Below are 27,580 nucleotides of genomic sequence, written 5' to 3' on the forward strand. Positions count from 1 at the left end.
ATAAATTAAAGAGAAGGATTCAGGTAAGTGCCAAAGACCTTCCCAATGATTTTTCTTAAAGTTTTTACTAACTATAGGAAACAAGCCCCTCTTTAGTCTTTGGTTCTACATCAGAAGAATAATTTGGTGTGACAGAAATGGGTAATAAGTGATAGCAAGTGCATGAGCTATTCATAAATCTAAAACAAGGGAGTCTTTATCTCTCTATTGAAGGTATTCACCATTGTTCTAACCTCGCAATAAGAAGTTAAATAAAGAAGAGCCTTAAATACCTAAAATGCCAAAATAACTGAGCCAAATTACTTGCTAATGTGAAAGTAACTAAAAGAACTGGGTTTTTGCTGATCCTGATAAAAATCTACAGTGAATCCATCTCAGTTCTCAGTAACTTGTGTGAAAAGGTAAATTGCACACAGAATTCTCAATATCCATATGATATATATATTTTTAGGATGCACTCACATTTTAGCAATGTTAGGGAAATGAAGAAAAAGAAAAAAAAAATCTTCCAGATAAGATAAATAGACAATAGGAATAATCTCATTTCTTAGAATGTCTGTATACTTAAACAAAACTTGAGAAAAGGTATCTCAGAAAACTATAATTTTTTTGTAGTGGTAAGTTTCACTAAGCAGTAGAGTAAGGGTGAACCTTCAGCTCTTCACATGAATGTATTGTACTCATTACATGCAGCACAGTGCAGGTCTCTTGCTATCTTGAAACATATATGAAAGGTAGGAGGTTTTGCTGGCAAGAGGGATGATAAGGTAAACTAAACCCACAGCTGCAGAAGAAAACAAGCTGGACTGAAGCACTGACATCCGTGTTGCAATACAGGTATTCCTAATTCTAAGCCTCAGTATTCCCAGCAACGGAATTCACATTCTGCATGTCCACAGCAAAGGGAAACCTTCAAAGAGGCTCTTATTGCTCCTTATCTGTGAATGGCACTACAGCACTACAGCTTTCTAAGGCATGTGGTATATGTTTGTGGTTTCCTGCCATATGAATAAAATAACCACTTGCAATGAAAAAAGCTGTATCACCTGTATTTGCCATATTTTATGCCCAAAATGTCTGTATTTCAATAGCAACAAAGGCTGAAAGGAGTAAATATGATTCAAACATGCGAACTGCAAAAATCTGTAAGAGTGACTACTTTAAAGAAGATTAGTAATGTCTGGAGATTACAAGGTAACAAGGTAACTGCAGTTCAAACTACCAGCAGCTTGCGGATAAGATAATATTCCAAATCTGGGACTGGATCTGTTTGGAGAGACCCCTTCTCTAAGACAGAATAAGTCTCTTCACAGATACAACAATCACTCCTACAGATTTGGCTGCAGGATTGAGGCTTATGCTATCATATACCCAATATCAATATGATTATTTTTAAATTGTGTTTACATTCATACACGGATGAATTGTTCATTCTCTTAACCCTTTTGGGGGAAAAAAGAGTTTTCGACTACAGGCCAATAGTATCAGTTATTATGTAATGTTATTTCTCTCGCTGGCACAGAAAAAATACAATATATAACAGCACACCATTAGCACGTTCAAAGTGATGTTTACAATTCGCCAAATCATTTAAGCATGTGCTTATATTCATATTAGTCCAGGAACCCATAAACATGATTTTCAGTTATGTATATACACAAATCTCACTGTAATTGACTAGCTTACAGCAAATGCCCAGATATAAACATGTGCACTTGTTCAGCCATATTAATGAGACTGCAGAAAATGGTTAAAAAATTTGCAACGTGTGTAACTACTTTACTAGATCAGGAGTGTTTAAACACATACTCAAATGTCATGTTGAATTAGCATAAAGATGAAAGTGCATTGAATCAGGGCCTAAATAGTTAATTTACATAGCAGGTTTTCACACACTTCTAAAAAATTTCCTCTGACCACTGTGAACAACAAAATGCTGTGAGGCTTTGGCACTTCAAAATATACAGTTACTACAAACCCAGAAATCATTCCCTTTTATAAATAATACACGATAATAAAGCAATTGTTTGTAGAAATCAGGATACTCCGAAATAAGGTAGATGAAATTGAAGATTGTGGGACCACATTATCAGCTAGAGGAACAAGTCTACTTAGACTCTGACACTTGTGAGTAAAAATTCTCATAGCCAAAGCTTCTACTGATGCTAATGAAATGTTCTTTTAAGAAATAAACCAACAGTAACAAATTATTTTTGGTAAGGTTTTTCTTCCAGTTCCACAAAAGAGAATTAGGGAGATGCAATGGAAGTGGAAGTCGATGACTTAGAGTATAGTGATGGGGAAGCAGACCCATAACAAGTTCAAATTTATGATTATAAGAATTAAGCAGACATATTTTTTCCCACTGGCAGAATAAGAGGCTCTTAGTGACTAGTTAAGGCTGAAGGATATTAAATCATGACCATGTAAATATCTATTTGATAGTGCACTTGGACAGTAATATATCAGGTGTCATAAAAGTACACTTGTCTTTGTCATGGACCTTTGCTACTTTCTGACAATTCTGCAGAAAACACATACTGAATATAGTAGCACTAGGATGAAAGAGGTCTCCCCTCTGTTTGACAACTGCTTTTTTTTAAAAACAGCATATAATACTCATTTGTTTCTTAAAGAACTTAGACAATTTTTCCAGGCACATTCAACAATCTTCATTGCCTTAACTATACACACTTGCAAAAAACATTGTTGTAGGTCATCCAAATCAGAACGTTACCATGTTGCTATGAAATCAATATGTTCTACACGTTGTAAAAACTGAACGGAAGGCTGAGATATTCTACTTGCATGAGTTCTGTTTTGGCATTAAAAGTCTGTATCCGTTGATGTTAGAAAAGAAGTCATATTCAACCAGTGGCAGTTTCTGAATTGCCATGTACATGTTAATCAAATGGACAAAAACAACAGATGGAACAGGAATCTGGATATCACAGTTCTCTTCCAGGTAACTGTCTTAATTATTGTCCTAGAGTGTTACACTCCTTTTTGTTTCTCCAACATGTTTTTCTGTATGTGTTTGCACATGCATTTAAAGTTTCAGCTGTCTTGGTGAGTAGAGAGATCAGACATGTTTTCCACACATTACGTATCTTGTGAAAATGAAAAAATCTGAGTAAGATCAGCTACAGCCTTAAACTTTCAAAGGAGCATGATTCTGTCAACAAGGACTCTTCAAAGAACATATGCAGAAGAGCCCCAACAGTAGAGATTCCAAGTAAGCTTAAAATAACATATGCATACAGCTGATCAGCCTAGTCAAGGGAGAAGTAAACTGGGATCTACAAAGCAAGTAAGCCTCCAAGGTACTACTGCTATTTTCCTAGGAGACAGAAGTCCTTTTGCAGTCCTTTTGGCCTAACCTTTAGGCAACCTTCACAAGTATAAGTAGAGGGACTCCATATATTCTTTACACATAAAACAGCTACATAACCTGATCAAAAGTAAGAGAAGAGTTAGTTCAAAATTCAGATGGAATCTGGATGAAAATTCAGTTGCAATCTGGCCCAGCAGGAACAAAACTGAGATGGAAATCAGTAAGTCCCACAACTAGTCATTTATACAGAACATTTATAATTAAACACAAGAATATACAGTGACTGCTAAAATAATCTCTCTTAGCTGCCATCTGTAAATACCTATTATTACTACAGCATTTGGTTTACTCCTAAACCTTGAATACTGCAATAACATCAATGAGAACTGCCATCATTGTAGAATGGTATCTTTACTGTTTTTACATAGGGAAAGCCAGACTATGCCACACTTCAGCTACTACAATTTGTCTCCAAATCAATCTCAGTGATGTTTCTTTCTGTATAAACTTGTACTAAAAGACAATGCAGATGTTTGCAAGTTTAGTTTATTATGTGCCAGCACTCTAATTACAGAGCTGCAAGAGGCTGAGTAGCATATGCTCTGTAATACCCTACGTGGTTTTAACAATTTAAATTATAGTTAAAGAGAGATGTTAATAGTTTATTTCCTATTAACAACAGATAAATTTATGATTGGTTTAAAAGGTAAAAAAAAAAAAAATAAGAAAGAAAGAAAATATAGGAAGAAAATCTTCATGGTAACAGGTTTTCAGTACTGACTCATGTTCACCTAGTTTGGTTCCATAAAGGGTAAACTAAACTATTTCGGTGGAAGAACAGTAAGCTCAAAATTATGTTTGATTCTGGAAAATCTACTTTATGACTCTTGTCTTAACAGGATTGCATATCTATGCATAAGTTCTTTCAGCATTATTACCCAGAAAATGGAAAGTAACACATAGGGACATAAGTTACTATAAACGAAGTCAACAGGAGACAGATGAATTGTTCAGTGTACACATTATTATTAGTCCTTTGGAGACCCGTCATATTAGTATAATTAAAACATTTAGATTTTCAAGCTGTTTACATAACAAGCATAAAAAATCAGATTATAGCAAAATTGTCCGTTGCAGAGTGATGCACGTTACTCAGCTGTGCCTTTCATGTGGCCTTGAGCTGTTTGCTCCAACCAAGAACGTTATCAGGAACACCTATCATTAGGAACTAGAACTGGTCATTGTGAAATATCACACAATTCAATTATAATTTTTGTCTTATTTCTCTGATCTTCATTTTTCCAATGAATGTGTACCAGTTACAGTGCTGCTAGTACACCTCGACTTCAAAAATTAGGACGTTCTGGCCACTTGTCCAGGAACTTTTACTGACTGATCCAAAAATAACTGAGTCACAAAAAACATTACAAAAAGATTACAAAAAGAGTATGAGTGAATCTCCTATTCTTTTAGTATTGTATCAGTGAACAGTTTTTCCCTTAGTTCAGACTATTTGTATGTATGCTTCACTGTCCAAGTATGCACGTTCACTCACCATTAATACTAAGCAGCTTGAGTCCTCAAAGGAAATAGCAAAAGTTACATTGTTTCGTTCAGGGAGAAAAAGGCTAACCATGGCAATTACTATCATAAGCTGAACGTCATATATCAGAAGCTATGTCCACACACACACACACACACACACACACACACATACTCACTTCAAGGATATTTTTTTATACTCTCAGCAAGTTTGCTAAATAATGTGATATGATTGAATTTACATTCCTGGGTCAACTACAAAAATTCATTGCAAGCCCACTGGACTGAATACTGGGTTTGTGATACCATACAAACAAAAATATAATTGAAGTCTGTGTTTGATAGTCACCTGATAACATCAATCTAGCGCATGAATGTCTAACTATCAAGGTAGGCGGTGCAGTTCATGGGGAAAAGGATTATTTCTTCTTTTCTCCAGAAATTGGACAGTAATATTCATATTTCAGTAGTCTCTTTCTGATAGTTGGCCTGATGGTTCCTGTCTGTATCATGCCTGCTTATCTGTCCCCTAATATTACTGGTTATATTTGGCCAGCTCACAGCATCTGTGACTTTCCAAGGCAAGCTTCTATTTTCAGATGGTCCTACTATATTACTGATTTTTTTTCTCTGTGCAAAAATTATTTGATTGCTTTTATACATGTTCTTCTTGGATATTTAGCTTGTTTCAGTGATTCCAGTATTATTGGGAAGCAGATGGGACTTCTCTCCTGGTATCTTGCCATCCTGACAGAATGATGGATGTGAGAACCTGAAAATCTTTATCTTATTCTACTTTGTTCTTAGATGTTTTCTAGCTCATGCTTGGAAACTGACACATAGCTTGGTTGATGCTTTGTATGGCTTTTCTGTGCTCTGTGCTTCCATCAGGTTGAACATCTCATATACTCAGTCATTTACCAAATCTCAATTTTTCTTGTTCATTTTCCTGTACTTATATACTGTATAGTACATATCTCAGAGTTCTGAGATTGCTGTAGAAAAATGCTTTTTATTGTCCTGAACATACTAATCAAATTTTTCACATATTCAAACTATTGTAAAGCATTCCTTCTCAATTGAGTGCATCACTGTTTTGCTGAAGGTGGCAAACCTTATATTAAAGCAATGGCTGACAGAGGTCTGCTGTTGGTTCCCCCTCACTGATGTCATGTTGTGTAATAACATTTTTGTCCATTTGCACTGAAGCTTGAGTTATTTGACTATCAAGACCTTACTGTTTGGGATGCTCATCATACTGAATTAAAAATAACCAGGCCTCATTTTCATAGTCACATATGATATAGAACACGTATTTCAAAGGCTTGAAAGAAATGTTGGTCATTATGTTACAAATTTGGCAGATCCTTACTTATTTAGTGTCTTCAGAGTTTGGTGGTGCTTTAGCCTCTTTGGCTGAAGACATATCTTTGAGGAAGGAAGTACTCCCGGAACACATTTCTGGGCACGTGGGGAATATAGCGACTGGGAACAGTCAGCCTGGATTCGCCATGTCATGCTGCCATGAGGGTCATCACTCATCCCACAGCCCCAGCAAGCAAGTCGGGCAAGCTGGGGCAGACCCAGATCTGGGCATTAGGCACCTATGTGGGGAAGAGGCTGAGGCCAGGCCTGGACATCAGCTCATGGGTTTTGCGATCTGTGACAGGTCCAGCAAGGTTAATCAGGGTCAGACACACCCTCACAATGGCTGGGCAGGGCCTTGGTGACGGGGCTGGGCTGAGCCTGGGCCGAGCAGTTCACCCATGGGTCGGGATCAGGCCCATGGCTGGGCAAGACCAGTACCATGGTGGAGCTGGAGACAGGCATGGCTACAGCTCAAGACAGGCACTGCAACAGTGTCACCAGGGCAGGGACTGATGGCCCAGGCCTGGGCTGAAATTGTCTGAATTGATGGAAAATAGATGGGTAAAAAAGATTGGCTGGATGATCAGGTTCAGGGGGATCTAATAGTAGCCTGCCAAGGTCATTGAAGAAGTTATTAAGAACACACAGTCAGCCTCTTCACAATGGTCCGTTGTGGCACAATGACAGACAAAGAGTGTAGCATTGAAACAAGAGAGAGACACACTGGATGTAAGGAGAAACTTCTTCACCCATGAGGACAGTCAAGCACTGGAACAGTTTGCCCAGAGATGTTGTGCAGTCTCCATGCTTGGAGGTTTTCGAGACCCAAATGGATAAAGCCCTGAGCAATGTGCTCTGCTTTCACAGCTGATCCCGCTTGGAGCAGGAGCTTGGAACAGCAACCTCCTGTGATCCCTTCCAACCTGAATTATGATCCTAAGCTAGAAAGAGTCCCATGTCAATCACTATTTTATCTAGTTTTTATTTAGTTTTATTCCTTTGGCCTTTTTAGGCAGATACTATGCTTGTTGTCAAATGCAGTTTCTGCCATACTGTTTTAAAATCCATATAGCAGGTTCTATTCATAATACAATAGAGACTGTGCTTATTATTCGGCATGAATCTACAAAGTAATGTGAAGTGTTTTGTAGGATACCATTAGTACTCACAGTGCTTCGTAAAAAGTATAAAAATTAAAAGAGGATGTAACTCAATAAGTGTAAGGTTCTACATGTAGGTAGGAATAATTAGCTATGCAAAACGCACATGAAATACAGAGTAGAGGTTTTTCAAAAAAATATATGGAATTAACAATGGATCACAAGTCAAATAGGAACAAAAAATGATGCTAATGTTAAGAAGGCAAATTTCACATAATTTTTTGTAAAAAAAGGTATCATCTGCAAGACATAGAAATTAATTACTCTTCTCTACTTAGTGCTGCTAAGACATTAAATGCACCGTGTGTAATTGGGAGCGCTACAGTTCCAGAGAGATATGGATCACAGGCAGTAACTGGATTGAATTCTTATGTTTTTAACTAAATACACATAAAAGCAACACATATCAGATATCTAAAAACATAATCTGTGAGAAAAGGTTGAAGAAATTGGGGTTAGGCAGGCTACGGGACACAAGACAGAGGCAAGATCTGATAGACCTTCTAGTAGACAATAGGTATTTTAACAGGAGAATAGAATAAATTGTTTATCTTATTCACTTTGTACAGTACAAGATGTTCTAGGATTAGACCGCAAGACAATTTGGATTAGATATGAAAAAAATTTGAGAGTAAGGACAACAAAATAATATAGAAGGCCTTTTCAGACAAATAAAGTAATTTCCTTTATTGGGGATTTCTAGAGATAAACTAGATAAATATCTGTCAGGAATGATGAGGCAGGTGTCACTGACACTACCTTAGGGACAGGAACGGATAGGTGACTTTCTGAGGTTCTTCAAGTACCATTTGCTTGGCTTTCACGTTCAGTAGTGCTTGCCAAAGTTTGCATTAGGCACCAAGTATTGAAAACAATTCTGATTTTGTGAAAACAGGTTTACTTCAGTTCTGGCCACTTTATAACCCATTTTCAGTACTTTAAACCGTCTATTTGCATAGATATAAATAAACATTTTCTCTTGCTTTTCAGGAGTTACAGCGAATGTTACCTAATATGTGAATTACATAATTTTTACAAGTCTAAATTCCAATTTCTGAATTTTTCCATTTGCTTTGCCTCATTACTTAATTCAGTGAAACTGAGACAGGCATTTTGTACATTACTGTGTGTAATGAACCTGGCAAGAGATCTTACTTGTCAAAAATATTATCTTAACAATTTCAGAAGCTGCATGCAACTTATTATATTGTCCATTGTTGGCATCATTTTGTGCTGCTCACATTTCTATTCTGTGAAAAAATCACAAGTTTAGTGTGATTAAATTCATGAATTCGTATGCTTTAACTGAAAATAGACTCTTCTGGTTGCCTGTAGAACCTGAAATGTTAGCCTTGGGTATTCTGCAAGTAAATTACAGTGTCCTTAATAGTATTATGATCTTGCCACGGTGTAATTTCAATTCAACTTTTCTTGAATGCAATTCTGTTTTCTTCTCTTGAATAATGCTAAAGAATTCTTTGAAGCCTAGCACATTCACAGATGTCCCACTATCTATTTGGCATTCAATTTCCTGCTTCTGTGCTGTGCCTTTACATGTGGTGCTACTCTACATTTTATAAACTGTTTAAATTGCACTGTATTAATATACAAGTGTAAAATCTCATCCCTCATCCCTCTCACCTTTTGCTTACTTCCTCAGTGTAATATATTTTCTTTCTCTGTCTGTGAGCTTTAGCATCAATATTCTCTTTTGACAAAGTCAAAGAATATGTCTCCCTGTGCATGGCATTTCCATTATCATGATATTTTTCCTATAACCAAAGGTTTTCCTTTGCACTCTGTTTCCTATTTATGGACTCTTTACGAACTTGATTTGCACTAGCTTTGGTGCATATATTTTGCATTTATATACATTTATATACTTTCATATCCTAATTTCTGTAATTTCTATTGCATCTAGTTATTCTCTGCACTTGTTTTGAACAACGTAGGCTAATAAATCTGGTAACACAAGCAAAAAGAAAACAGAATTTCTCAATTTCTTGAATATCTTAACCTCGGGAAGACCTTTTTTTTTGAATATTTAGGACTACACAGTAGAGGAAGCCAAACTACATTTATAAGGACTAGGCTATCTCTGCATGCTGCTTATTCACATTATATCAAAATTATAGAATTACAAACAATATTACATAAAAGTTTCATCAAGAATATCTACAACCATCTAAAGTTGTGGCAGAACCTTGTTAAGGCTGCAGCAGAATTAACAGAGCCTCAATTTCCTTGGATTTACAGCATGTGGTACTTTCTATTAAAACACTTTTTACAGCAATTTGAAACACTGGATTGCCGAATTAGATATATAATATACAGATTCTTGGAATGTAGAAGGTAGGTGGAGCAAGTTTCTTTTAGAACAGCCAGCGCTAGCTATTTGAGGGTACATTCCCATGTTAATTAGACTGCAGTTGTGTCCAAGTTATAAATCCAATTTGTGAACTATTCAATCTGTTAAATTTGGACCTCATTATGGTCCCCTTCTGGCTGTGTTTGAAAGTGTATCCATAGTAAAAGGAGAGGCATACTGGACAACCCCTGATTCCTCTCATATATGCAGTGTGGATAGCAGATGAAATTATGGAAAATCATGGAGAAGCACAAGCTAGAAACGCAGTTCCTAAGAGCTGAAAAGCTTCTTAAACCCTGTATCCTCTTTATTCACTCTAGTTGTGAATATCTATCTATGGACAGAACCAAGAAGATACTTAGGGTATTTTTCATTTTATTACTTAAAACTGCTCGGAAGAAAGAAAAAATGCCACTGTTCTTTTAAACAGTTCTGAATACATGAATTACTAACAGAGGTTATTTAGAGTTCTTATTTAAGTGACTATTTTTCTTTTTTTTTTAGGAACTTTATAAATGACAGTCTAAATTTAGTGCTATGGCTGCTCATAAACTATTAGGAACAACACAGATATCTTCTTTATACGTGGGAAGGTAGAAGAGCCTGAAAAGTAATTATGGTTTGAATGTAAGTAAATGTATGCAAATTGCTGTCAGTCACCTATGTATTCATTTCACTAACAAAATAACATTACAGATGATCTGTAGCCAACCATTCTTCACTAAGACTTGCAATGTAAATAAATACTTATTCAAAACAGAAAAAAAATCACTTAAGGATAAGCATAAGTCTTACCACGCCAATTGAGAAGTAGTTATTGATGATGTTGTAAGGCACTGGGTCTCCTTTCTCATCTTTATCATTGGGTATTACTTCAAATTTCCACCTGTCCAGCAAAATTTCTGTGCTGTTCTCAATGTCTTTTAAGATCTTCATCAAATTCTCACCTTCATAACCTAGCAAAAGGTGAAGATGTTGATTTTGACCAAACATGATAAAAGTTGTATTCGGTTTTCTCTCTCTTTCTCAGGGACTGGGAAAATGAAAACCATGCATATAAAACCTGAAAAGTAGGACTGTGTTTTCAAGTACTGGCGATTTTCCAGCATCTATCATTAAAGGAATATAAATACAGAGCTGACTTCTGCACTGTAAACTTAGAGTAACTCTACAGATTTCACTGGGCATTGGATTTATACTGACACTGGAGAAAATAATTTGATCTCCTAATAGATTTGTCATTCCTTTGAGTTTTCAAAATGATTATAGCAGTTATCCAAAGACTTGAAGTTATACTTTGTATAAAATTCTTGATATAAAATGAATCTTAATATTTAATATCTTTAATTTCAAATTTTATGCAAAAAGACACACAGAAGCTTGGATTTGTGCCTAATGAAAGTCTGACAATAGAGTGAAAGCTATTTACTGTTTTTTGTCAATGTTTTCAACATGGTCTAGCAAAACAAATACAAAATTTGAAATTCGTTCATGACTGAAAAGATGCCTAGTTAGCAGAATAGCCATGTTTTTACATATTTTAACTACCTCTTCATGAACCTCACCCTGCTCTGTATCTTACTCATTCTTGCCAAGAACTGCAAAAGTCTTTAGGTAGTTCACTGGACTACTTAAATGTAATTACCTACTGTAATATACTGCACTGTACTAAACTGGATAGAAAACTCTTGCTTACAACCATTTCAGTATAAACAAGCCAAAGTACGTGTATGCACATACACATATAAAAAGGAATTTTACTGAGGAATATTATCAGCTCTATATGCTATTCAGACAAAATAGCTCTGTAATAGGTAGCTGAGATCTGTGGATTCATTCCTTCTTCAAATCAGAAATAACTGTTCCCATTCAAGTAATATATACTACCTGGGTCATTAGCAATTTTAACAAATTAAAGCCTCATCTTGAGCAAGCAGAAGGTGTATTTCTGGTATAAGGAAAAACTAGAACTAATATCAGGAGTTCTTTTCATAGCTACTGGTTCAACCATAATTCAGCATGTGCAAAAGAAGAAAATGAAGACATTCAGCACCTTCCTGGACAAACGCATTGCTGATGTACTTCTTTATTGCTGTATAATATATTTGTATTTGTTAGTTACTGCCAGCCACCACATACCAACAACGTGCACAATTCTATTTTTCTGCATCCCTGAGACCACTCACCAGTAATCTAGTTTCCTGAAGCCCCCATCTGTTCTCCCATCCTATCAAAGTTATAGAAAATCTGTGTTATGGCATTGTCTACCAGAAGGGAAGTAGGCAAAGAATAGTGAAAGCCAGAATACTTCCATATCATCTCTTTCCATTCTTTCCACTGTTTCATTAGCTAATTTTCAAACTGGTAACTTTCAGTTCAGATGGAATAACTCAAAACAGAAGTAAATGGGTGAATGGAAGAACAGATCTTGAGAAATATAATTAAAAGTAGTAACTGTCCATTGTTGTTCATTCCCATCTTCTCTTGCAGAAAGTTTGAACAAATGGGCAGAGGTGAACTTGATGAGCTTTATTTGTTTCACCTCATTGAGGAACCTATGCCACAGTGACAGAGAAAAGAAACACACAGCATGACTTTAACGTCTCTGCAAACTTCCACTGTAATTACTTAGACCTTCTCAGCATGGGAAGATGAAACAAGCAAGTACAATTAATCTGGCTTGAAAAAAAATAGATGAGTAAAAATTTAGTTTCTAGCTAAAATTTTAGCTAAAAGCTAGTAGGATCATAGAAGAGAAAACTGTGACTCAGTTTTTCAGATTCAGATGAACAGAGCTGATCCAAACAAGAGCATAATTGTGTTGCAAGTTTGTTGTAATAGGACTAGGCATTTTGCTGTTGTTTTGGTTTTTAACTTGCTGAAGTGTAGTGCTTTCCCAAAGGAAAAGGAAGAATTCAGTTTACAGGTAAATAAGGCTCATAGTTCACCTATACAGAAGGCAAAAAAAGGTAGGACCAAGATCAGGGATTACAGAAATTAGCCAACAGACAGAATGGTAGACGATCACAGAGGTATTCTCATAATCAGTAAATTCATGGGAACTCTTCATGCATGTCTTACAGATACTGCAGCATAGCTGGCAAGTGCCTGAGAGCCGATATCTGATAAACTTTCTCCATGAGGAAATGCATTTAGAAAAAGGGAGGTATGCATACTGCAGGAAAAAAATGATTTAATGCTGAGAGGCAAATGCACCTAAAACTTGAGCAAAGACAGGGGAATTTCATACTCTGGAGAACTCAGATAATTTTGACCTGTGAAGGAACAATTTAAAGATATGCAGACCTACTGCGAAAAACCGTCAAGAACCATCATTAAGTATGCTGATCACTAACTTTCCATACTGATGGAAAAGACATTTGATCATCAGAGACATTTGATCAAGACATCTAGGCAGGTATTAGGACTTCATTTTGAGTTTCTGAAGAGAATATTATTTGAAATTGAATCCTGAAAAAGGATGCCAGAAGCTGATTCTTTATTTTACCAATTTCACACAATATTTTAGTCTTAGGCTTACTAGCAGAAAAAATTAGTACAATGATTTATCTCAAAGGAGCAGTGCTTGATTTTACTTATTAATGGAATCCCACAAAATGAAATGGAGCTCAAGTCATGTTATCTTTTGTAGAAGCAAAATTATTACATGCTGTCTGACAATGAACTGACAGGTCTCTTTACAGCCTAACAAAATTTTGTTTGGAATATATTTTCTATTACTGACACTAAATGATATTGCTGTTGATATTAAAACACTGTGCTCTGTTCTTAGAGAACTCTTTCTTGAGAGACCCAGTTTGTTTACAGACCTCAGCCCCACTGAATACTTTTGCTTTACATTGCACTTTTGCTTTATTTCTTGAATACAAGACACATCAAGTTCTTTAGATGTTTTCATCCCTCTCATCAACAAGAGGGAGAAATGATCTAGAGAAGTCATCCACGAAAAAGAATTGCCTGACTACAAGTTAGTAGTAGGGAGCAGAACAAAGAAAAGAGAGCTGGGAGGGACATGGGGGAGGTGAATTAGTCACAGTCGACACAGATAAGACTGAGGTGCTCAATGCCGCCTTTGCCTCACTCCTCATCAGCAATGATTCCCAAGCTTCCATGCTGAGTGGCAGGGTTCCAGGAGAAGAATCTTCTGCAGATGAGGTTTGAGACAGAGATTACTTTTCAGAACTCCATCTATACAAGTCCATGGGACCAGATGGGCTACAACTGAGCATTCTGAGAGACCTGGACAATGTCTTTGCAAGGCTATCATCTTTGAAATGGTGTGAAGATTGGGAAATGTCCCTGATGACCAGAAAAAGACAAATGCTGAACCCATCTTCAAAAAGGCTAAAAGAACATTCCAGAAAACTACAGGCCAGTCTGCCTCACCTTCATCTATGGGAAATTTGTGGAGTAAACTCTCTTGGAACACCTTTCGGGACACATGAAGGAAAAGGCAGCAGGCAGCATGGATTTACCAAGGGTAAAACATGCCTGACCAACCTGACTGCCTTCTATGATAAAATGACCGGATTTGTGCAGAGAACAGATGTTAGTTACTTTAATTTTAGAAAGGCATTTAGCACTTTTCCCACAACATTTTTTGCATCCAAATTGTGACGATACAGTCTGGATGGGTTGCAAATTAGATCGGTAGATCACTGATTGGATAGTCAAGCTCAGATAGCACAAGGGACTTAACAACAGCCTGCCAATACCAATGAAGAAAACACAGCCAGCCTCTTCACAGTGGTACATTGTGGCACAATGACAGACAAAGAGTGTAGCATTGAAACAAGAGAGAGACACACTGGATATAAGGAGAAACTTCTTCACCCATGAGGACAGCACTGGAACAGTTTGCCCAGAGATGTTGTGCAGTCTCCATGCTTGGAGATTTTCAAGACTCAAATGGATAAAGCCCTGAGCAACCTGGTCTGCCTCACAGCTGATCCTGCTCGGAGCAAGAGATTGGATTAGAGTCCTCCAGTGATCCCTTCCAACCCGAATTATTCTATCATTCTCTTCTCTGAGTTGTCAAGAAAGCGGAGCTTGGCTGATTTGATTTTCTCCAAGACTATGTGAATAAACAGTTACTAGCCAGGACAGAGAAAATAGAGGAGATCCTGAAATAATTTGACAGAACATTACAGTTATCAAATAAGTTCTATAGCAGGCAAACTACTGAGAATTTGCTAAGGAGCTAACTGGTAACAGGAAAGGAAACCTGCCACGATGAGACAGAAGGAAAAGGTATGTACACAAAGACTGAGAAGTTCCAAATAAACAGCCTAGTTCCAAATAAACAACATCTGGACTGAAATGACCAACTGAGAGCTGAAACAAGACAGGTTGGGAGGCTGTAAACTGACATACTTCCACAAGGGTCTCGTCTAAGAATTTCTCCTTTTGTTTCTCTTTTTCAAGTTGCCCTGCTCTTCTTTTTTCATCCTGCAATGTAAATCGTGGATGAAGACAAGTTATTGGAGGACCTGAGAGTGAGGCTTCATACATCTAGGAAAGGATGCAAAGGTTTGACTTTACATACATTCTCTTTTCAGTATTCTTTGCCTCCTCATTTCCTGATAAAAGTCACCATAGCACTTATTGTCTGGAATTCTCTATAGGAAGAAAGAAGTAGAGTGGATCAAAAGAACTCATCATTTAATATTTATGCATATTAAAATGATGAAACCATTCCAAACCCATTATTAGCTGTTTTCAGTAACCCTTTCAGAACAGCTCGAATTAAAATGCATTTAAGAATACCTCTTTTATAACGTATTGATCAAAGAAATAACTGCTATCAAGATGGTAATAAGCCAACAATTACTATATACTACTCTCATTGCATGTTAGAGCTTTTTTGGTGTCAGCAAAAGCTACAAAATATGAAGAGTGATTATGACCTTCAATATCTATAAAACTGTTTGTGTAACATTTACAGACAGCTCATTCAAAGAGAAGAAAGACATAATAGCTCTTTACATACATCATAGAGGAGAAATTAAAATTTTGAGAGTAGATTTTGAAGTAAAACTTATTTTTTGTTTTTAATTACATAATGAATGGTATTTTAATTTGTTTTTACCTCCTCCCCATCTCAGACACCTCGCTAAATCATTGCCAGTCCCAAGAGGCAGGATAGCAACTGGAGGATGCTTAAGCAAGTTTGCTTTCTCTGTAAATAAAGAAGAAAAAATATAACTAAGCAACAAAAATCTAATTGCACAGTACCAGTACAGTAACTGTCCTAGGTTTTGTTTCAGTGAATGACAGTGACATGTCTTGCATATCAAATTCTGCGACATTCTCCACAACAGGCTCTATAAGAGCCACTCCATTGCACAGACCCTCCCCTTGTCAATATTCAATCATTAATTTATGTTATTGTTGTTATCACAAACTTTTGGAACCCAGGAGTATGATGTCTGGCATAAACAAAGATATTCAAGATCTTTTTGAGACAGATCGCATTGTATTCTGTGTTTTTTCCAGCTCTGCCATTCAGTTAAAAATGCCAAATATAATTAGTTAAGGGCACAAATAATGAGACAAATCTTGTACCTTTTCATCTAATTTGTGTTTAATGATGCATCCACATGGATTCATGTCTGCACATGAGCACCACTACCAAGAACTCCTTGTAGCCAGCACTATAAATTTTGCCCATCAGAAATTAAATTTGATATTCAAAATGAGCACTCTAAGCCAGCAATTTGTACTTAAAATGAATATTTTGAAATTTATGCACTTAGATTATGAAACGTATGTACTTATAGTGACTTTTGTTTCTTAACTATACTTTTCCAGTGTCTCAAGTCAAAGGATTTCTATTCAAAACCCAGCGGAAAAACCCTCATCAACAAATACCAAAATCTCTATCACTGGAAGTGGTGCAAATATCATTTAGGCATAATCCTTCAAATGCATAATTTGTCCAAGTCTCCATTTAACAGAAATGAGTAGCATATCTAGTTTACAAGCTATACTTGAATAGTAAATCTGCTATTTTGTTACACAGAATAATGCACAATTCTCAGCAATTCTCAGCATGAGTTCATATCTAATGGATGTGACAGGGACATCTTGTTATTAGTTTCTATCTTCAATTCTTTAGGAGGATTTGGCATTTATAAGAGTATTGCAAAGCTTTAAGGCCTTTAACCAAAGAAAAAAAATTGTCAAGCTGAAAAGTCCTCTCAATTGTGGAGATAAAAATACAGGGTTTTCCTTATGCTTTGCTCTCTGTTATTATTTTTAAATCAGGAGACCAGGGAAGAAATGATCACACTGAAAAGTGTCTGTTTCTCAAACCAGTTGATTTCTTAAACTTCATAAGCATCACTTGTGCCTAAGTCTTGTTCGCCTAAAAGGCGACATTCAGAATCTATTTCCTGCACCTACAGAACTCATAGAACTTGCTGTACCACAAAAATTGCTGTGGAAGACAGAATTTAAGTGAGTCAACAGGTAGTCTTTCGTTCAAATAACGCCACTAAAAAAGAAAGGTGACTGCATGAAATTTTAGTCCTTCTCAACAAGAAGGTAATGATGCAATATCAGCTGCAAAATTTCATCCCTTCCAAGTTTAGGCAGTACATCAGACATTAACACACAGTGATTTATAATTCTGAAACTTATTTGAGAGCTACAATCAATAGCCTGCATTTGCCCCCCCAAAAAAAATTAACTAAGATTAAAAACACACCTCTCCTACTATCCATTCCTCCATCATATCATCTTTACCTCTTCACTGTCCTCTTTCTGAAAGGTTTTCTGGTCTTCATCTTCCAAAAGCAGAGACGTTTTCACATTCCTCATCCCAACTTTCAATTGAGACTTTTGGCCTCTCTTCTCCTCCTTCCCATTTTCCATTGCCACATTCCCATTTTAGTCTCTACAGCCTCTCTAGTGCTAAATAAACAATCACGAGGTGCCAGAGATATTCTCCCTAATAAGCCTTCAGAAATTTAAAATTTTAATATCTTGATGTCTGGATCTTCCTAATGATTTGACTTACAGAGCACTTTATGGCCAAGTGCCTGAAAGAACTTAGAATCTGAACTGACAAACAGGCCCCACAAGTATACAGCTGAGAGATTTGCATGGCTCTCAGAACAGTCCTCTCCAAAGGACTGTTATCCCATTATCCCTGTTATGGGATAAGGAGTATAAACAAAACCGTGGAAACTGGAAAAAGCCAATGAGCAAAGGTAAACGGTCTTGAAAAAAAAATTAATTGGATTTGATTCAGTGTAGGGAATTGACTTTGAACTGAAAATTGAATAAATTGATTCAGTATTTCCTGCTTTCTGGGAGTCCAGAGGATTCCCAGAAATACACAAACTGGGCTTATGTAGGGATTTTGAACGCCTTTAATAATTTGGATATTCTTAATAATACCCAAAACTAATAAATTTCAATAATTCAGATGAAAAAAATCATGTTTGAAATAGTTGGAGCCACATGTTGATAAATAAGGGACAGTAGTAAAATGAAGATCATGAGTAACTGGTCAAGCAAAACTATGGAAACATTATTGATTACCTATGCAATCCAAAATCCAGCCCACTGTTCCATCTCCACCACATGCCAGTACTCTGAATTCAGGAACATCGCGGAAAAAATTTAACCTAAAACAGTAAATGAACATATTTATTTGATTTACATAAATTCAGTGTGCATTATGCATACTTTTTATGACTTAAGCACATTTTATTTAATAGTAAACAGGCAAGTTTAGCACTTTAAGCAATAATCACCTCTGTCCCAGCATTCATTCTTTTAGACAGAAGATAAAAAAATCCAACAATGTATTACCTGATAAATTTAATATGAAAACATTAACTTGAGGACTATTACAGTGCACTACTATTAGAAATAGCTTGGAACTGATATTTAATCCAAATCTTGATGTTTCAGTTCAACTCTTACTTCAAACTATTGTCAGAAAATATTCTCAGGTTACCTAGCTGTAAATGCATATGTAGTCTTTCAAGGTAGAAAAAGTCTAAAGTGGCCAAATATATTAGCCACAACACTTCCTTGTGAGGTAGTAGCTATAAAAGCCTACAAAAACTGTACTTTTGATAGTATACTAATACCTAACAAGCTGAGCATTTGGGCATTGATACAAACTACTCACAAATTTTACAGCATGGCTTAATACAGAATGAGTAGGCATCAGATGGAATGCATCCATTCCCTCATCCTAAAAACTACAGCTTAAAAAGTGAAATGATATCTTTGGTAATATTTGCCTGGCTACTTCTGGTTCCATATTCGTTGAGTGATGGTCAGTATCACCATGTCATTATCCATTTCATGCAATATCAACGTTCTATAATGCTGACAAAGTAAGGATATATTAAAACAATTCTAAATTGCTATATTTTTAATTTAAAAGCATGTTTATGGTAGTTTTTGACTTATGCTGAAACTAGTTCTTACATGTAAATTGTGACTTGACAAAAAAACTTCCAGCAATTTTGCTGAAATTTTAATATATTCTATTCCTCAGTGTCATGCACATCTTAACACATATTTTATATGTTATGATCAGAGCCAATTTCCAGTTTGTAAGCTCCTAGGAAATGCACAGTTATTGTATTGTGTACAAATTCTTAAGTACAAGTAAATCTACTAGACTTATAAGTAATATTTTAATTTAAGCTATTCTCTGTATGAAATGTTCAGCTCTAGTGCTGGACAAGGAATAGTGTCTTGTCCCTAGAAAGCTTTAAAAATTCTTTCATGCTGCTTGAAAAAATCAAGAGCAAATCACAAACTACAGAGAAAAAGAAAGAGCATGACAGAGGGAAACGAAGGATTAATGGTCAAAAAATCATTTAACTTGTAGAATACCACAGGACAACTTCTTGTTCTAATAGTTTTAGACCAGAGTTTTAGGGTAACTAAAAACCCTAAATAGGTTTTTTACATAGGTACGCTATGTAACTTCAAAGCCCACCAACTCAAAGGAACATGAAACACATAGTTGTCCCATTCTCTCTAAATAACTCCGCTCAGAAAGATCTTGGACAATATAATGTGTCAAACAATGTTCTGAGGATGTTGTTGAACCCACCCTGCCTTCCACTCCTCATCTCCTATGCCCTACTTGACAAATCAGCAAGATAAGTGCTTTAGGATCTCTTTTGATCTAAAGTGTCACGTGCCAGATCTGACTGGGCATACTTGTGCAAAATATTTTCTAAAAAGAGCCTGGGCTTAAAGACACTGCTAGAAGCCACATCCCACTCCTATGACAATGAGCAGTGAGATATGCCTGGCACACCTCCTTCACTTCATGAGACCTGCCAAGGAGACAAAGGCTTCCCATCACCAGCACTCCTACTTTGACATAGCGTATTGAGTCTTTAGAAAGTTGGCAGATCTAGTTACGTTGCTTCCAGTACTGAAAGTGTTTCACATGAGCTTAAAATGAAATGATAGCCAGGAGAGGAGGGCCGAGTACTAACTTCTATTAATTAAGCACTATTAATAAATAGATGGAGCAGGTGACAAAAAGAAAAGTTAGAGAAAAAAAATGTGCTTGATGCTAGCTTTAATCTAGTTAGATAGAGCACAGACCTAAACCTCAGTCTCCTTTTCTACAAATATGTATCCTAACCATATGGCTAACAGACATTCTTTGAATCTTTCTTACGTTGACTGGACACTTCATCCTCATTTGGGGGAAAAAAAAGAGCTCTCGTAGGGGATTGAAGAATCTGACAAAATTACATTGTCAGAAAACTCTCAGTAAGGTTAAACTGCTATTTCCCCTGAGGCATTTTATATTTATGCCCAGTGGATTTTTCAAAGAGTAGTCTCATAATATAGCACATGAATTTTTCTTTCTACATATTTAAATATAAGATATACCTGTATAAATTTAATGTACATTATATATGTACATATACTATAAATATTTATAAAAAATTAATTTAAAAAATTAAATATAAATGTATTTGTAAAATTAAATATAAATAAGGCCCATTCACTGAATAAGAATTTGTAGCCTACATTAAGGTTTAGTACAGGAACATGTTTTTCCGTTTCATATGGTTTCATTCAAGCTCAGTTACAGTTATCATTGTAAAAGAAGAATTTGACAGATAATAGAGTTTAAGGCAAAGCATAGGAATTGTCTAACAAGATGTTTTAAGTCATTAGTGCTTTAATAACACCTGTGACTTGTTAGCCATATAATATTTTTAAATGATTTGAAAAATCTGGATCTAGATTTTTTGCTTTTCTGCTCCAAAATAGTGAACAAAATAGTAAAAGAGCTTGAAGTGGAAATAAAAAATGCAGAAGTCAGCACAAAGGCCATGTGCACTCTTATACTAAGACAAAGGACCAAAATAGAAAATTTAGTCCTCTTTTCTTGAATCAATTTATTAAATTGTACAAGAATTCTATAATAACCATCATATAACATAAAAATATAAAACTACTCACAATGAGGCTCTATCTTCAAAAAAAATTTTTAAAGTAATTTAATTCTTTACACTCAGCTCATACAAATAGGCTAAGTAATATGAGAAAAGGGAATTACTTTCCCGTAAGGATCTAATGTGAGGACTTAAAATATATGGAAAACATATAAAGTATACCGAATCTGTAACAGGAAAATTGTGCACCCATTAGTTAGACAATTCCTTTTTAAATAGTACAATGTGAGTCTTATGACAAGTGTGGCATTAGGTACAAAGAATAAATCTCCTTTATGTCAATAATCTTGACAGAAATTAAACAGAATATGAGAAACAAGTAAATCAGATTCTTCAAAACATGTACTTTAGCTGTATCAAATTAACTATTTCTATAGTCCATACTGAATCATCTAATACAACACATTATTTTGATAACTGTTTTTTGGTTCAGTTAAAAAACATAGCTACTAAAAGAATATTTCCTGCTTCTTTATCCATATGATTAGGTAGGTATGATTAGGTAGGATAGATTTGATATTCATATGTATTAAAATAAAGAGCTTTCCTACATCACTTTGCACAGGTCATACAGTCAAAAAAATGCAAATGATGGAGCTGGAATGGAACAAAAGAACATGAGGTTGATACAGACTGTAACCCATGTAGTATCTACTCTTCAATCATTTTCAAACAGTCAATGGGAAAGATCAACAGAATATCCCCTACTAGTATCTCCTACTACAGGACAAACAACATTCCTAATACATTTGTGAATGAAAGAAGGAAAGTCACAACTATAATGATCCACAGGAAGACAGTAAAAAATGGGTGACAGCATCCTAAGGCCTTACAACAGCAGGATATTTCCTAGGTATATTGTTAGATAATTCTGGAAAATGAACCATTTTCCTTGCTATAGAGAAAAGTGAGCACAACCAGCCTCTAAATTTGGGTTACTAGAGATTATTCTATTTCATTGTATTTCTGTTGTCATAATTGACAAGATCATTTAATTCTTCTTGCCTGATGATCAGGTACAATTCTTGTACCATTAACTACTGCAATACTTACCAACCTTGCACATTCTGTAGATTTCATAAACATACACAAACAATCCACTGATACTGGTACTTCAGGATAGCTATCATTTAAATGTTAGGTAAACTACAAATTATCAGTAGATATAAAGCTATTATTTATATCTTTAAATATAAATACACACACACACACACACACACACACACATATTTATATTATTTAGCTTAGTGAATTTTTCCATTGTAGAGAAGATCAAAGTGCAAAAAAAGGAAACAACTTAGGGATCCGCCTACATTAGAGAAATTTCCTCTAAAATAGGAAAGGACTTTAGAAGTTCAGCACTGTGATTTATAGAAGAACTGTTATGTTATAACCGTAAATGTTATTTCTGTTTTTACTTCTGTTTCAAGACTTGTATATTCATTTAAGAAAGTAGGCTGGCTTTAAAGGTATAGGGACAACAAAATAATATTGAACAAGCAAATATGTAAAATTCCTAAACTTTTAAATAAATATTTATTTTTCCTGAAGCGTAACGTAAATTCAATACAGTAATTTTACCAATATTTATCCTGGATAGTATCTCCAATTTTTCCATCAGTTTGATAATTATGAGTGAAGAAGTATATCGCTCATGTATTGGAATAGAACTTACTTAGTGTGTAAAAGGAAGTGAATGAAAGAGAAAAATTCATCCTAAACAACACGTCACAGCTAAACCTTCCTTAACAGATTTACATTGACAAAAGACTGACCTGACAAATATCACTCTTCCAGGCAAATTCTATAAAATACAAACTTGCTCCACTTGTGAATTCAGAAAGCTGGATTTAACCAAGCAATTTCACTAATACAGATGTTCTTTTTAACTCACCACTGAGCCCCCTTAAACCAGCTATCCAGAGGAAGGCACAAGGTTGAAAGATAAAGCAATTACATTGTTGCAATGTTTACTTCTTCATTGCAGGGATCCTGTTGCCTTCATTTTACAAAACAAAACAAACACAGCCCCTGACAAATGGTTATTTACTTGAACATACGAATGAAAACTAGACATGTTTTTTCCCCTCCTAGACTGCCAAAGCTGAATTGGCCACGTGGCCACTGGACAATATACACACCCTTTATGCTCATTATAACATTCAGTTAACAGTTTTGTGTACACTGTAATGACAATATTCATGAGACACTAATTACAGTAAATCACTCCAATAAAATTAGTTTCAATAAATCCAGTTTATCATAGTGTGGGATAAAATATTTATCTCCTGGAACGGTATTTTAATGTGCAAAGGTTAACTGGTAGATGGCTATCTAGCAGCTGAAAATACTGTTTTCAGTTCATACTTTCTAAAGATAAGGGTGCCTGCCAATTTCAAATCACAGGCTTGCTAAAAAACATGATGGCACATTTAGAAAAAAAGGATCCCAGTCCTGCAGTGTGTTCACATGGGTATTAGGAGACCATGATTACAGAGGTCACTTTACCGGAAAATACACTTCAAGATTAGAATCTATGTCAGGTACCCAACACTGAAAACACTCGTCTATACCACATACTTCATGCTCAGAAACACCCAGAATATACTTAAGTAATAGTTAAGGAAAACCTAAGATGCACACTGATGTATTTTTAGAGCAGTATAGTCTTTAAACAACCCCAGATCATTTTGTTATAGATACTAAAAGGTAATGACAGTGTCAAACCTACGATCTCTAAATGAACGAAATTTGCCTCATACGCATGATACGCCTAAGAAGGACAGCATCTTTGCAGATTTTGGAGAGAGAAATGCCAGGCACAAGAACGAACACAGGAAGCATTTGTGGGAAAAGTGAATCAACCCATACTGAGTAGCGGGTGGAGTAAAAATGTTGGATGTCACAGATACAGTGAATTTCAGAAGTAACTTAAAAGTGAAGGTCAAAAGCTTATTTTGAGGTGACTGAGAAAAGGGAATCAGTTGAAGAATGCAAAGAGAGGGCAGCAAACTAATGAGCAAGCGAAAGAAAGACACAGAGGCTTTTAAAATAGATTTCAGACAATGGGCTGTGACTGTGAAGTGTACTCACCACTGAACAACTGCAAGGGTTAAGAGAGAGTGAATGAATCTGGATCACAGCTTTAGCAGTCTAGCCAGATGTTTCATAACAGTTAAAATATCGATATAATATTGAAATATTTTAAATATTGCCAAAATAAATCTAAAATATTGAAAAGATTGCGTTATTGATACTGCAAACACCACAGATGTCATACATACTTACATATTTCATATTATAAATATTATTATCTTAAATGAACAATATTGTTACACAGGTGATTAAAATATGTTCAAAAAGAAGGTTTAAGTTTCACCTTTAAGACTTACTAAGTTCTAAGTTTGATTGATCTACAGTGCACAACTGTCACTTTAATTGTTTCAGAGAAACAACCGATCCATCATGGCTTGCTTTGCCTTTCTTTGCCAAAAATCTTTTTCCAAAGTGACACAGCACAGGTTTCCAGGTTTTGTTCAGGAGAAAATAACTCAGCAGTTACTACATTATAGAAAAATATTATTGGTGTATATGGCTTCCTAGACTACTCTGCAAATTCCTAATCTTTAAGAGCAAAGAAAACAGGAATATATACTCTAGCAATCAGTTTCAATAATCAGGGAAAATACTGTAATTTTCCAAATAGGCCTACTGCTTTGTGGAGTTACAAAGGCCCAGGTGCTGTAGATTCCCAACTAAATTACAGAGTAAGTTGGAGGGATTCAGCTTGGCTGTCTTGGGCATCTTTTAAGTGGATAGAATTTAAGATTTAAAAAGGCCTGTTGATGTAAACTTGTGGATGGAATTTAAAAATTGTATGTTGTGCAAATTAAATGCTTAAGAGAGTTACAAAGAAATACAACTTTTGTGGATATAATTCCTATTATAAAGTATAAAAAGTAACATAAATTAGCCATTTTAAATAATAGACTTAAGGGAATGGGAGCCTTTTCAGAGGGACAAAGCTTTTGTGAAATGGTGACCTCTCTACAGAGTCATGTGGGTCTGTGGCTCAACTGCTATTCATCCAGCTATTATTTACCTCTCTGTGAGGTGAACAATAACTGAATTTCAGATTCTTCAAGATCATTAAATCCACAATAACAGTTGTTGTCAGAAGTAGAAGGCTCCTATAGAGATATAACAACCAAACAGGGAAACTCTTTTGAAGGCTAAAAACACAGGTGCTAGGAACAAATTACACAATGTATCAGCCTGGCAATTTTCATGTCACTTTGTTAACTGTGGCAGTCTATAACTGTAGAGTACCTTTTATGCTTGTGTTCAGCTGCGGAGCTTACAGGGTTTCTCCAGCTCACACGTATCTCTTCACTCCCAAATAAAGAATGTCTAAACCATTAATTAGTATACCAATCTTAAAAGCGTACTGTTGCCCTTTGGCTGAGAGCTCCTTGATTTTCAGGCCTCACAGCAAGTCAGCTTCCGTTGTTGGAAAAGAATCAATGTCAGAGAGTCAGCTGCAACGCCATTTATTTGCATCACATACATATTTTTATATACATTATGTTCATGAGTCTTGACATACATAAATGACTCTGGAAACCTTAGCATGACCATGCTAAGAAGCTGCAAGGAACACCTTTTCTCCTGCCCCTGCAGTTCTCCAACTAACATCCCACCTATTATGAAACTAGGTGACACAACCACTTGAGTAAATGGGAACTCAGACTGCAGTACTAAATTCATTGCCACGCTGTTCAAAATATTTTTTTCCCTAACTGCTACACATCAGAAAACTTACTAAAAATGCATAACAACTGATATTCTAAGGTTTTTTCTTCTTCTTTTTCAGGGAGGGACTTCAAAGGGAAAGTGGAGTGTGTATCCTTTGCTGATTTCAAAGAAATTCAAATATGAGACTCCAATAACGGCCCTTTTTCCTCTGAGCAAAGACTGCTTTAACCTTATTTCAGCTCAGGTCTGCTAAGGAGCCCTTTATTCCAACACAATTCTGTGAAAGAATGTGGTTATCCCATTGAAGAGGAACATTATAAGACCTGGTGATTGAGCTGTTGCTATTTTCACAAAATACAGCAGTTTCCGAGCCGCTCTGAGATCTTTACTGATCTCTCATTAATCTCCCTGTTACCCCAAACAAAGCTATTTAGATTTTCAGCAGAAAGGAACTGAAAATGTTAATCCACGTCACCCACAGATGTTTGGAACTCTAAGAAGGAAACTTTTGAATGTTACCTTCTTGGTTGACGATGGCATTTCATCAGAAAGATATCATAAATAAATGACAAACATTAACTTATGGCTAAAATGGGCAGTTTGGCTCTGCAGAAAAGGTAGAAATACTACCCTAATACTATAAACAAGGCACAGATTTAGTAAATATCTGACATTAGCTTTCAAAACAAAAAAGCTCTAACAGACTCAATTGAAAAGTATTACAGTAACCATAAACCATTTTAAAATAAACGTATATTATGTTTATCCTTTTCAACTCAGTAACAGTAACTGGCACGGAGAGTACAACTTGTTTCCCCCTGTACTGTACAGTCCCTCACTGCACTCCAATCTGAATGCCACGTACGACAACATTAAATGAATGTAATATTTTTATTGACAATCCAGTGTAACTGGCATTGTAGAGATGGATGGGTGAGTGGATGGATGAATGGATGGATGGGCAGGTTTTTATTAGGTGATCCAGCTCTCACAGAAAGAGAAACAAAGATTGGTAAATAAAACAGAGAGAAATATGGTTTATTGAACTGCTTGCTTAAGGGAAAAATCATACACAGCCTACATAGAATTGCCAGGGGCAAGAAGTTGATGGTAACAGATAAACTAGGATTATTCTTTTCTGTGGAATGAATAAAAAAATACACCAAAACAAGCTTAATAAAATGCAATGTCTATTTGAAAATTAATTAGAAATTTCTTCAAAGCAACACTGAAGTAAAACTATTTAGCTTCCTAATAGGAAGCGAAATTGAAAATACTTCCTAAAAAACATTGTTCCGGTTCAAAGGATTAGAGTTTAAATGGTTTCAGTGCAGGGTTTCTGTCTGCACTTAACACTGCCCTCTTGTGCTTCTGCCTTAAAATACATTTTCCTTACATCATCAATAGACATAGGAAAATCGGAAGTCCGTTATAGCTGGAAATGCAGTCAGTAAATGAAGTATACTTAGCTTGATTTTTTTAGGCTTCAATGAAATAAGCTCAATTTGAACAAAAATATTACAATGGTTTTAAAAGCTGGCAACTCAGTCTCAAGTATAGTACTTCTAGGATT

At 35.7% G+C, this 27,580-nt stretch overlaps 1 protein-coding gene across 8 annotated transcripts in view; it reads right to left on the minus strand.

Moving 5' to 3' along the window:
* The window catches only part of DGKB (diacylglycerol kinase beta), a 424,901-nt gene that overhangs the window by 195,457 nt on the left and 201,864 nt on the right, over window positions 1–27,580 (minus strand). For all 8 annotated transcript variants that reach the window (XM_068935000.1, XM_068935003.1, XM_068934999.1 and 5 more), the window contains 3 exons: window positions 18,341–18,426; window positions 15,882–15,971; window positions 10,568–10,728 (listed from right to left, as the gene is read on the minus strand). In XM_068935000.1, coding sequence (XP_068791101.1) covers window positions 10,568–10,728; window positions 15,882–15,971; window positions 18,341–18,426 — 337 coding nt within the window. The remainder of the gene's footprint in view (window positions 1–10,567; window positions 10,729–15,881; window positions 15,972–18,340; window positions 18,427–27,580) is intronic.

Source organism: Struthio camelus, chromosome 2 (genome assembly GCF_040807025.1).
Source record: "Struthio camelus isolate bStrCam1 chromosome 2, bStrCam1.hap1, whole genome shotgun sequence".
In the NCBI taxonomy this organism is placed as follows: domain Eukaryota; kingdom Metazoa; phylum Chordata; class Aves; order Struthioniformes; family Struthionidae; genus Struthio; species Struthio camelus.